This window comes from Mytilus edulis, unplaced genomic scaffold (assembly GCF_963676685.1).
Source record: "Mytilus edulis unplaced genomic scaffold, xbMytEdul2.2 SCAFFOLD_729, whole genome shotgun sequence".
In the NCBI taxonomy this organism is placed as follows: Eukaryota; Metazoa; Mollusca; class Bivalvia; order Mytilida; family Mytilidae; genus Mytilus; species Mytilus edulis.
This window is the reverse complement of record NW_027268753.1, coordinates 1-13,778: the sequence shown is the minus strand read 5'-3', so window position 1 is coordinate 13,778 and position 13,778 is coordinate 1. Positions and strand designations below refer to the sequence as shown.

Genomic DNA, 13,778 nt, shown 5'->3' with positions numbered 1-13,778 from the left:
TGCATATTCATTATATAATTTAGATTTGACCTGATAAATGTACTAACATTTTAATCAATAAAATTTAATATATCAATTCACATCCATTTCAGCAAGTGACTTTACCCTATCAATATATCAACGTCTGAATTCACCTTTTGAGAGTGCAAAAGCATGGAGATACAATTAGTAAAATCAATATTCAAATTATTCAAACTGTCCTCCCTGCATACTATATACCAGTATGTTTAGATTAAACAATCGTGAAATTATAATGTATAAAAGATGTAGATACAAAGTGATTATATAGTAAACACAAACATATATTGTTCAACACTGAACCATGTTTAGAAGAAATACCCTATCCTGTAATGCTTGGTACAATAAAAAATTTCAATAATCACAACCAAAATAAAACTGTTTTCATAATCTGTACCCATTTCACAATTTCAATTCAATATTAATACCCAATATGGAATTTCATTATCAAGCAATATTTTGTGAATTAAGTTCATCTAAGAAAAATAATTCCAGTGGACACATTGCAATCTCTAAAAGATTTGCAGGATTCTCATCAAATAAATTAATGTTTTTAAAGTATAAAAAAATTTAATCAGAACTGTTGTCCCAATGATTGTTTACAAGTATAATATACATAGTGAAAAACAATTTCATGTCAAATAACAATTTCCAAGCCTTAAAAGTGTTTGGCTACCTCAAAATATGTATAGTAAAATAAATTGCACTGACAAAAAATCCTTTGAAAAACAAACATTTATAACATAAGAATATAACAAAAAGTATTAAAAGTAAAAATTACAAAGAAGGAGAAAAATACTACAATGGAATAACTCTTTATAAATAATTAAGATTTTATCATTATAACGAAATTGTTGTCTAAGATGGACTGACATACCTAAACTGAACTTCATCTTCAAATAGATCAGTTTTGTTTGATCCCCCCCCCCCCCCCCCCCCAGTGTTCAGTTCAGGGGAGATACATCATGCAAAAATGTATTCCATTCAGGGGAGATAATAAAAGTGGACATTATTGCAACATGACCATTGTTTTCAGTTCTTGATGAAAATGAAAAGAAGATACCCTATCCCTATTTCTTTTTTTTTAATCCCTTCAAGTGATCTATCTAATTATCTAATGAAAAAAGTAATTTCTATTAAAGTAAAATATTGTTTTATTCACTGATTATATTGAAGTATGGGGACTTCTGTAAACAAAAGTAAATCTAAATGCATAAACTCTTCAAAGAAATTCAAAGAAAAGTCCTAATTCATGATTTTGATTATAATTTGTAATTCATAATTCATAATTTGAAATTTCAATCTTTCTTGAGTTGTAAGATTAGATTTAATAAGTTTTCAACATAAATCTAATAAAACAAATGGTTAATATGTTGTGCAATATATTTTCTAATAACACTATGTTGTGAAATATATTTTCTAACAATACATTGTTAAAAATAATTTAGTAAGTAAACAGTAAAGATTGTGTGCAAAAACTATAAATAAACAAAATAAATATAGGGTCTAAAAACAAGGTACAAACTCAAATGACTGTTATTTTCACTTGCTATCTTCCAAACTTAGGCAGTAGTACAGTTTGAGATTCAAAAGAAACAATGCCCTATTATTTTGTTTTTAAATATTCTTATTAAATTTTGAAAGGAAGTAAGTAAATCTCATATTTGCCAACAAATATTAATACTGTATAAACTTTAATTTCGGTCAAACTTTTTCCCCAAAAATCTTTTATTTCAATCTTATATTTTGAGTGTTCATATATGATATAGAAAAAATAAATACACAATAAATAATAAAATCTTAACAAAAGGTCATTTTCCATTTTGATGTACTAACCCTTCACCTAACATAATTTGGTTTCAGTACTTGACAATTTCTTTAATAGCCCTAGATAAAATTACAATGGAACACATTTAGATATAGTTTGATCAATTTCATGAGACAACATTAAAGTTATTAAACAGACTCAGTTGTACTAAATACTCCACATTAATATGTACCTACTGCAAAAACCTTTTTCTGAAATAACAAAAAATGCCTTGAATACTTAAAATTCATAAAAGCACTTGTAACTCCTAAAGAAGATTTCTGACAAAAATTTTCAACTACCTAAAGGTTGATTTTTTTTTTATATCTGAAAAAGGTTGTTCAGAAATAAAGGCAAAAATATTGATACTTATGCTAAATGTATATAATTCTGTATTAAAAAAAATCATAGAAAAATAACTCTGACAAACATATCATGAATATTACATTACCTATATCTAGCTTTTTTCTTGAGTATTGAGTACAGTTTTCATGCGGAAGTAGAACTTTAACTTTGAAACTTTTAACTCAAGAGGTTTTGATAAGATAACGACTGGTCACTCGTGTTGACCAACTGCCACTCTAGATAAGTTGGATATTTAGGAAGAGTACATTTTTAATATGAAAACATTGCCAGTTTAAAAAATGTATTGAGCAATTTCTTTTATTTTTGAAATGATTAAAACATGAACAACAATAATTTTTTAATGATAAATTTGAAACATTGAAATTATTCAATATATAAATAGATCCAATGATTTAAATACCAAAAATGACACCATAGATGATAATATTGCACTCAAAAAAAGACTTAACAAAAAGAATAACAATTAAAATACAAAGGCCATAACAAATATACTTGGTTCATGATTATTAGCACTTAATTAAATAATATCAAAAGATGTCAGACAAATATATATTAACCTTATTTTTATAAATGAAAAAGATTTGTTTTTAAAAGTAAAATACGTGTGATACAGGAGGTAACAACATTTCTGTTTGGCTCTTTACTTTATTCTACTTCTGAACATACAATAACATAAATTCTAATGCACAGATCTGAATGTTTGACCATCATTCAATTAGAATGAGCCAGTAGAAAATTATTTACTGGCATAAATGTGTCATGTCCGAGTAAAGAATGTTTTTCTGGTCTTATAATCAATAATTGTTGACAGTGTTTGAAAATATTAGAATTCCTTCAATATATAAATGTTTTATTGTAAAAATACTAGCACTTGAACTTGTACCAAAATACATAAGTCCTAATTCATTAAAAAGTCAATTTACATAGATGTGTCATGTCTGTAATTGTTTTGGTTTATTTGAATTTTTCTTTACATAAATTAATAGTTTTATGCTTCTGGAGGACGGAGTTGGAATAGTTTATCTATGACAGTTTCATCAGCCATGGTTGTGATATCTCCCACATTTTTATCTCCAACAGCTATTTTCCTGAGTACACGGCGCATGATTTTCCCTGATCTAGTTTTTGGCAGTCCAGGAGCATTCTGTACAAAATCTGGTTGAGCAAATGGACCAATCTTCTTTCTCACTGAAAGATTTAATAGAAACAGATAATTTTAAAAGTGCTGAAAGAAATATGATGCAATTCATAATCAATATTTGATAAGGTTGCTGTCAAAATGTGGTACATAGATAAACTGTTGACACAGAGATATGTCTAGCTTGTGAACATTAAATTCAGAACAAGACAATCTGATGGACAGCAACATTGGTTTTGATTTCAGTCACTGGACAATGATCTATAAAGCAGGGCCTAAAATTGGTCGATAAACTCAGGTGTAATTTAACTTGAGCAGAAAACTAAACATGGTAAATCACTAATTAATTCAGTCACTGAAACTTTAAAATATGTCAGTTTTAATTATTGTCATGTTCATTTAATTGGAATAATTAAAATCGTCACATTAATTTTTGAAACAACAGTAGTGTATTCCATTTAAGATTATTCATTTTTTATTACAGAAAATGTAATTAACTATTGAAATAACAACTGGAAAGTTTGTGTATTATATGTTCATTATTATTATCTTACCTCTGTCCATCAGTTCTTTTACCAAAGCATCGGAAAACTCTTTACCCTGAAATATATAGGATTTTGTTGTCACTTTATGATTAGAGTATAAGTCAAGCTGTCTACAATTATTTACTTCAACTAACATTAATTCATATGGGAACATTATTTTTTGGTAAAGGTACACCCAAAATTTGATTTTTTTTCAAATACAAATTTTGTATATGCTTATATGAGGGATTTGACAACAATGAAATGAAGCATCTATTTTTTTCTTCTTCTCTCAATCCACTAAAATGAGTTAACATTAAAAATAAATCAATCCACAGTATAAGATTGATTTTTGGAGATTGGAAAATACTATTGAAAGAGTATCAAAGTTATGTATTTCTACAATTTTATCTGACCTTTTAAATGATAACTTAAAAAAGAAGATATGGTATGATTGCCAATGAGACAACTCTCCACAAAAGACCAAAATGACAAAGAAATAACAACTATAGGTTATCGTACAGCCTTCAACAATGAGCAAAGCCCATACTGCATAGCCAGCTATACAAGGCCCTGAAATGACAATGTAAAACAATTCAAACGAGAAAACTAATTGCCTCATTTATATAAAAAAAAAAATCCATTTCACAGTAAGTGATATATACCTCTTTCAAAGTGACAAAACAGTATGTACATTCTCCTTTGATTTTATGAGGATGAGAGACAACAGCAGCCTCAGCGACAGTTGGGTGTTCTACGAGAGCAGATTCTATTTCTGCAGTACTAAGTAAATGGCCTGACACATTCACCATATCATCTATCCTTCCTGTTACCCAGATATAACCATCCTCGTCTCGTTTGGCTCCTACAAATAATATAAAAAAGTTTATAGTTAACTTGTATTGATTCTCATGATGTTTAGCCCAGATCTATTTTTATTCATACTTAATGTTCAAAATTTTAAATCAGTTTGAAATTTTAAATAAGATTATAAAATTTTCATCCACTGGTTTTTATCTGAATGTTTTTTAAAGTGTAACAACTTGCCTCTTAGCAGGTTTTAAAAGTAAAACAGAGTTCAGAGAAATACTCCACCTACCATCCCCTGTACAGTAATAACCAGGGAATTTCTTAAAATATGTTGTTTCATATCTCTCATGGTCACCATACACCGTTCTCATCAGGCCTGGCCATGGCTGTTTAAATACCTAAAATGTATTTTGACTTTAATATATTGTAACAATAAAAAAAATTCAAAGCTTCTTATTTTTACAGTTTTGCTGAACTATTTTAAGTTTTATAATGAAAAAAGTACTATAATATGCATGTATTGCTTTTTTTAGCGATTTTTTCAACAGTAATTCTACTTTCATATGATATTTGAAGATTATAAACTGTATTTTGAATAAATAACATGTTACCTAACACTCAATTTATTATCATTAGAGATGACTGGTGATGTATTAAAACATTGTGACTGAGTCTGTAGAATAATTATAAAATTAAAATTATATCAAGTTGCAAAGAGGGTCCATGGAACATATATAGCTCAGCTAGCTCCTATATACCAGTAAAACTTATATTATTAAGAAAATGTTTCATAGTATAAAATTCTAGCCACATGCAGCTGAATATAACAATAAAGTTAAATAAATACAAGTTGAAAATATTCTATCTATTATTTCATGATCTGGATAAAAACTTGACAAATAGTTTTAAAGGATATCTTAAAAATTAACAATGGAAACAAAAGACATACAGCTGGCATGTGTCTCTGATTCAGGTGTGCAATATTGCGCAAGTAAAACATAATATCTATTTATCAACTAACAATACAGAAGTTTGATATAACAATCCTAATACTTCTGGGTTATCTACCATGTCTACTCACCAGGTAACCTTCTACATTAGGTTCTGTGATTTCTACTCCTTCGTCAGACATTATAACAGGTACAATTCCAAAGAATGGGAATGTCTGTAAATATATACTAAACAGTTACATTTTATTCTATGTATGGTAGTCTTGCAGTCTGATAATGAATATTCAACCGCTCTTTTAATCTTTGAAGTATGTTTACAATAATCTTCTTCAACATACAATACAAATATAACTCTTGAAAAATAGTTGAGCTGCATATTGCAATAATGACTTAACATCCAATATTAATATTTTTAGATCCTTTTCTAAAAAAGAATGTGCCCAAAGTACATGGATGCCCCACTCGCACTATCATTTTCCATGTTCAATAGACTGTGAAATTTGGGTAAAAACTCATTTGACATTAAAATTAGAAAGATCATATCATAGGGAACATGTGTACTAAGGACTTCAACTTCATCAAAAACTACCTTGACAAAAAACTTTAACCTGAAGCAGTACCAACAGACGGATGAACAGACCAGAAAACATAACAACAAATGAATGGACAAACTGAGGAACAGACCCAGAGACCAGATAACATTATGCCCCTCTACTATCGTAGGTGGGGCATAAAAATACAAGAGTATCATTTAGTAAATTGAAACAGTTTTTTTAAAGGTTTTTAAACATTGTGACTTACAGCTGATCCTGGTTTTGTTGGTGTGGCTCCTGGTAATGGTGTAATCGTGTGTCCTCCCTGAAAGTAAAAATAATATATTAAACCCACAGAAGTCCATTTTCTAGAGTAAATCAAGACATTCCTTTAAATATAAGTCAAAAAAACTTTTTCTGACACCTTTGACAAGTTAGATGTTTGAGATGCTGGAGATTCTTGGAATTTGACACATCTGAGCACTAAGATGCTTGAGGTTCTTTAAATTAATGAATATCTATAGAATGATCTATGCTCATACTTGGCTAAAAGTTGAATCTGCTTCAGAATTGCACAAAATGACGGAGCTTATTTTTTTTTTAGGTCAATACATATTACTTTTTGTGTTTACATGTTTCACTGATTAAAATTCATAACAATTTTATCTTTCACTTTGTTAGAAGAAACCCAAGTGATGAACAACTAAGTCTTGATGTTTTTTTATAACATATATTGTTTAAATGTGTATAATTTTGTATATTGACTTACTGTCTCAGTCTGCCAGAATGTGTCCACTACAGCACATTGTTTATTCCCTACAACATTGTGATACCACAGCCAGGCTTCTGGGTTAATTGGTTCACCTACTGTAGCTAACACTTTCAAGGATGATCTGTCATATCTAAAATTTAAAGATTTTCAGATAGAGAGTTGAAATTAACATATAGATTCTACCCTAGCCTTATATCTTATAGATAGATTACCAAATTTATCAACTTTTTTTATATTTTTACTGATATCAATTGGTATGGTGATAACATCTTTATTTATATTTTCAACACTCTAAAAGACTAAAAAAAAAATGATAACTTTTATTAATTTCGATTTGTCAGATATTAGCAAAATACACATGTAAGCTTCACAAATAACCCATTTCTGAACTCACTTTGCATATAATTTGGAGTACGGTTCACTTGATATTTCTGATTTATGTGAAAATTAAGGTATAGAAAAAACCTTAGCCTTAAAAAGCATTAAATTTAAGATATGATGTCTAAAAAGATATTTCAATCAAATCATTCTTTTCTAAGAATTTTCAACAAAGACAATGTAATTCTGTTTGACTTTTATATAAATAGGTTACCTCAAGAAACATACAAACTTACTTAGTGACATATTCATCCCCATATCTCATTAGAGCTCTAATGGCTGTTGGTGCTGTGTAGAACTTAGTCACTTTATATTTCTCTATGATGGCCCAGAATCTTCCAGCATCAGGGAAGAATGGAGTCCCTTCAAACTAATCAAAAAAGAAATATATCAGATATAAACGTAATAGTTAATAGAATGATAAGATTACAACATCATTTGTTTTGTTAGCACAATATTTAAAACTTTACAAAAAGTAACTTCTGGATAACTTACAAACCACTGGCAAAAAAACTACAAATTTTTCATACATGTCCTGTTTATATCTTTTGTAAATGTTAACATCTCTTTTTATGATTGCCCCAGATATAACAGCAGAAAGTAACATTGTGCCCTTAAAGATTTGTCATTAGGTGAATAAAAATCAGTGCAGCATAAACTGACAGTTTTAATTATATTAAAACACAAATAAACCTCTTTCAGGGATTTTTTTTAATTATTTTTTCGCACCAAATGACATCTGCAAATCACAGAGTTTATCATTATTCATTTGTAGCATTCACATTCCAGATCATTTTCATCCTTCATCTGTTTTACTGAACATGACATGTTAACAGAATATTACAAGTCATAGGTACATAACTGATTCAATTAGTGGGAAATGAAACGTTCACCCTTTTAATGCCCTTACTTAGTTCATCCTTGTAATGTTATTGGTGCAGTTTGAATTGCTCAATGTTAATTTTCTGTGAAAGTTTATTTTTTGTTGTTTCATCCTAAAATGTTTTGTTGAATGGAATGAAGTTCTTACTATAATGCTGGTAGCACCATTATTGAGTGGACCATATGCTACATAAGTATGACCTGTTATCCATCCAACATCAGCTGTACACCAGTAAATATCATCTGGTTGATAATCAAAGGCATACTTAAAAGTTGTAGCAGAGTATAACATATAGCCTCCTACAGTGTGGAGCACTCCTTTTGGTTTACCTGTGGATCCACTGAAAATAGAGGTAAAATCAAGGGCTGCGCTTTAGCGCATGATACGCCCATTGTTTGAAAGACAACGAGCATATAAAAATGGCAAAAAAGACTACAATGACAATGAGGAGCAGCAAGAAGATAACAGGGAAAGTGAAGATGGTGAAAGTGACTCTACTGAAAGTTATGATCTAAATGAGGAAGTAGGTGATGAAAGTAAGGATTTCATTGATGATGAAGATAAAGATTTCATTGATGATGAGGAGGCCTCTTCTGAGAATGAAAATGAGGATTTTTCTGATGATGAGGACAGTGATTACAGTGAAGAAGACACTGATGATTAAACCTAGTTCAGCTTTTCAATATTTAGCATAAAAAACAAATATCATTAACATTGGCATATAACATAGAAGTCTTCAATGCAATATAAGGAAAGTGATATATGATTATGGGTTTTAGTAATTCTATGGCTGATTTCCAAATTTTATAGTAGTTTGAAAGAAGGTAATTTTCTTGGGGTATATTGCTCATAGTTAGATTCTGTTGAACACAGTAAGGAATCCATACTAAATTATACAAAGATGTATGCAAAAGTTGTTCAAATGGTGCTTAATATGGTGGATAATGATTATTACCTTTTTATTGTTTAGAATATTCACAAGATGATCATATTGATAAATGTTTAGGAGACTTGATTTTCTTATTTTTTTCATAAAATGACACCCTTTAACATTTAGGGAATATTTAGTCACATGTTAGGATTTTCATGTTGTCACTTGTTCATTTATTATGTGCTATTGTAGACTTATTATGTTTTATAACATTTTTTATTGCGCTCAACCCTTCCACCGAAAACCGAACTCTATAAAAAAGCTGCAATGCTAAGGTATCATTTGTGATTTCAATTGCAACCAATTTTAACAAGAGTAAAACATCCTATATGCAAAAACAGTATTTGATTTTTATCCATAGCTTAGATAGTAAAAATGTTATCATAAAATGATATATGCCTCAGGGAACAGTTAGTATCTCAGGGACTGCTAATGTGCTTTCATCCTTGCAACCATTCAATAATAGTACAAACGTATGACATTCATGGAACCAATTTTTTACAAGAAATTTAATGTTTTAAATTGAACTAAAGATTTTACAAATTTTATGTTTTCATCAGATTTTATTAAGTATTATTTGTTACATCAATAGATATAAACAATTCACCACAGTTTCATGGACACTGGTGAAAGCCTTTTTGAGTTATTGTCCGAAGTGTTAAAAATCCCCCTTTTTTTATGAATAAAGCAACATAATTCCAAAACTTAAAATCTGAAATTTATAAAAATTAAAAGGGAGCTTACATCAACAGATATAAACAATTCACGAAAGTTTCATGGACATTGGTGAAAGCCTTTATGAGTTATTGTCAGAAGTGTTAAAAATCCCCCTTTTTTTATGAATAAAGCCCCATTAATCCAAAACTTAAAATCTGAAATTTATAAAAATTGAAAGGGAGCTTACATCAATAGATATAAACAATTCACGAAAGTTTCATGGACATTGGTGAAAGCCTTTATGAGTTATTGTCCGAAGTGTTGAAAATCCCCCCTTTTTTATGAATAAAGCCCCATAAATCCAAAACTTAAAATCTGAAAATTAAAAAAAAACGAAAGGGAGCTTACGTCAATAGATATAAACAATTCACTTAAGTTTCATGGAAATTGGTGAAAGTGTTTTTGAGTTATTGTCCGAAGTGTGGACGATGGACAAACAGGCAGACGAACAACGGTATACCATAATACGTCCCGTCTAAAAGACGGGCGTATAAAAATGGATGTATTTAGACTGGAAAAAAAATATATTGTATTTTCATAATTAATTATAACATGTCATCTCTAGATTTATTTGGTACAACTTATTTTGCTCTTATAGTTTTTTTCATATATATGTTAAATCACATATGCTGCTATATGAAGATCAAATATTAAAAGCAGGTGCACAATGAAATAAAGATACCAGGATTGAAATTTTGTATTTGCGCCAGACAAACCTTTCATCTACAAAAGACTATTCAGTGACGCTGGAATTAAAAAAAAGTTAAAGAAGGCCAAATAAATAAGATAATAAAGAGTGTCTATAAGGTTGCATTTCTGTAAATATTGACAATGCAATTTCCCATAGGAACTCCTTTTACGGCTAAAACTGTACCACTTTTACTATGAAGTTTTGAAAAAAATCTTATCCTAGAATTGAAAGTTCATATGCACCACAATTTTTTTCAAAGGTCAAAATATAGGGCTGTGCGGCATATTTTCAACGTTTATATGCCCTGAACTTCTCAGAGTTTAAACTTACACTAATTTTCTTAACTACCCCTACCTCGAATGAAAGGTTACCACAGATTTCAATGTAAACAATATGCACGTGTTTATTTACTGGTAACATTCCCAAGTTCTGTCTCTGCGATATGGAACACAGAGAGCATAACTGGGAACCAGTATGTAAACAAAATGAATTTTCTATGAATATTCAATTACTCCCCAAAAGAGGCGTGTTTTGAGAAACAGCTGTATTTACAAAGTGCAACCTATACAGACATTTAATCAAATAGAAAACTCTCTAAAATCAGTTTTTCTCACATTAATACTCATTTATCAGAATTAAAGTCTTAAAGAAATCACTGTGTATACTCTAAGTTTTTCTTTACTATACATTTTATACCCCCTCCCCTGTTTCAATTTTTTAAAGAATTTGAAAACAAGACTTTAATTATTGCCAGCTTACCCTATTTGCATATTTTCTGATAAAAAATGCCTAGAACCTGTTAAAAACTGTTTTGATAACATATTGAAAGCATATCAGAATATCATAAATGTAATGTTTAGCAGTCAATCATTACAACATTCAAGATTATATAAAGTATCCAATCCAGCCTCTATCTCCAGTCCACATCTTACTGAATGCCTATTTGTCAATTAAAGAACACATTTTCTGCCTCAAATGGTCAATTTAGAATTCTTGTCACAACAGTATCATCTTTAACCATATATCTGACACAATTTAGCTACTATATATACTAGAAGTGTTCAAACAAAGCCATATTTGCAATAGTTGTATGTATGCAGATACCAGTCTGAGATATAAATTCACTTAAAATGTTGTAGAGATGACTGCTAACTGATTTTTGCATAACTTCCAAGCATAGTTATTGTTTTCTATATCAAGAACTTTAAAATCATAAAATCATAGCATTTACAAGTTAAATTATTTGTTTTATGACCCAGGGGGTAGGCAATTTTCTATGTCTCTTGCCCCTGGGGCCTCAAATTTCCTAAATAATTCTGCTGTTTCTAGCAATTAGGAATATTTAGTACATATCAGGATAGAACACACTATTGTAAGTTTTCTTGAGATATTTTTGTTTTTCTAGCTTGTATTTATTATGCTGTGGTGACAAAAAAGCAGATTTAGGTGTTGCGGCTTACTTTTAGGTTATCGAAAGGACACAAATACCCCATAAATAATATTCAGGAAGGATCTATGAGTTTCAATGACTGCGAAGAGTAAATATAAGCACTTCTTAACAATTTAACTTACAAATATGCAAATATTATGATTTAATTTTGTATCCAGGACTTAAAGTAAACTATGCATACTGTAAACTGTGAATTTATGCTGAGTCATCATATTTAAGGCCCAGGATTCTATCAATCTTCATTAAATATTTATAAAACTTCTTATTTGAGTTAATTTCTTTAAAATCTGTGAAATAAAGTAAATTTGGTTAAATTCTGAATGTTCCCCTTTTTCACCCTATATAGGTTGCATTTCTGTAAATATTGACAATGCAATTTCCCATAGGAACTCCTTTTACGGCTAAAACGGTACCACTTTTACTATGAAGTTTTGAAAAAAATCTTATCCTAGAATTGAAAGTTCATATGCACCACAATTTTTTTCAAAGGTCAAAATATAGGGCTGTGCGGCATATTTTCAACGTTTATATGCCCTGAACTTCTCAGAGTTTAAACTTACACTAATTTTCTTAACTACCCCTACCTCGAATGAAAGGTTACCACAGATTTCAATGTAAACAATATGCACATGTTTATTTACTGGTAACATTCCCAAGTTCTGTCTCTGCGATATGGAACACAGAGAGCATAACTGGGAACCAGTATGTAAACAAAATGAATTTTCTATGAATATTCAATTACTCCCCAAAAGAGGCGTGTTTTGAGAAACAGCTGTATTTACAAAGTGCAACCTATAAGTTCAATGAATTTCAACATTTAAAAGAAGTGTGGTTGGAGAAACTTTTACCAGTGTTGTACATTTTACTACATTGGAGAATAAAAACATGCATTCATTCCTTTTTCAAAATGATGTGCAAGATGTTTTGGGGTCCAATACAGATACTATTCCGATGACAACTTACCTGGTGTACAACATAAATAGTGGATCTTCTGCATCCATCCACTCAGGTTCACAGTCAGTGGATGCTGTTCCCATCACATCATGCCACCAAACATCTCGCCCATCAGTCCAATTTATCTAATAAGAAATTTCAAATTATCACTTACAGCCACACCACATTTATTTTTGGTTCTTAAATATTTGGAAAGCAAAAAGAAACTATAAACAGCAAACTTTTCATTTTTCTATTAATTTTCAATTTTCAAAATATTTGAGTGCCAATATATGATGCTGGTGCATATTTTTTAATAAAAGAGAAATTGGTTTTAATTTTCTATTCCTCATAAAGCTAATCAGGGCTTTGAATTTTATCTTTCAAAATGTCTTTTGCCACAGGGAAGCTTTTCCTTGTCCAAAATTTCCCACATCTAAATAATTAAAATTGCCTTGCCTACTCATTACAGGTGCATAAAAGTGATCACAAATTCATTCCATTCTCAATTTTATTCAACCATCATGAAAGCAGTTTTGTTTTTTTAACTCAGTCTCAGAAATAAACTCTATCCAAGAAATGGAATAATAAAGTCTTCGCTAATAATAACACTATCTCAATTTGTCACTATTTAAAAGACTAAATAAAAAATAAATTCAGGCTTTCTCACAATTCTGCCAACCTTGTGCAGTAAAATTTGAAATTTGTGTCGGTTAATGATACAGCTCTTTCCTAGAAAGAAATGGCATATAGGTTTATAATTGTAAACAAACTGTTAGCAAATGAATTTAAATGATACCACAAAATCTCATTAGAATAAAAATCGGTTTAGCGTAAAAGCCAATATATGTAGTGGACTGTGTACTGTTCATAGCGG

The 13,778-nt window shown here is 29.8% G+C and overlaps 1 protein-coding gene across 1 annotated transcript; it reads right to left on the bottom strand.

Annotated features, from left to right (window-relative positions):
• Window positions 1–13,025, bottom strand: LOC139508548 (acetyl-coenzyme A synthetase, cytoplasmic-like; the record flags this gene model as incomplete). The annotated part of the gene is given in 10 exon segments (XM_071295972.1): window positions 1–3,379; window positions 3,884–3,929; window positions 4,519–4,718; window positions 4,953–5,061; window positions 5,745–5,828; window positions 6,415–6,471; window positions 6,916–7,048; window positions 7,533–7,666; window positions 8,327–8,519; window positions 12,932–13,025. Coding segments are annotated over 10 exon segments (1,250 nt in total), but the record flags the coding sequence as incomplete, so codon positions are not given.
• Between the last annotated feature and the right edge of the window lie 753 nt (window positions 13,026–13,778).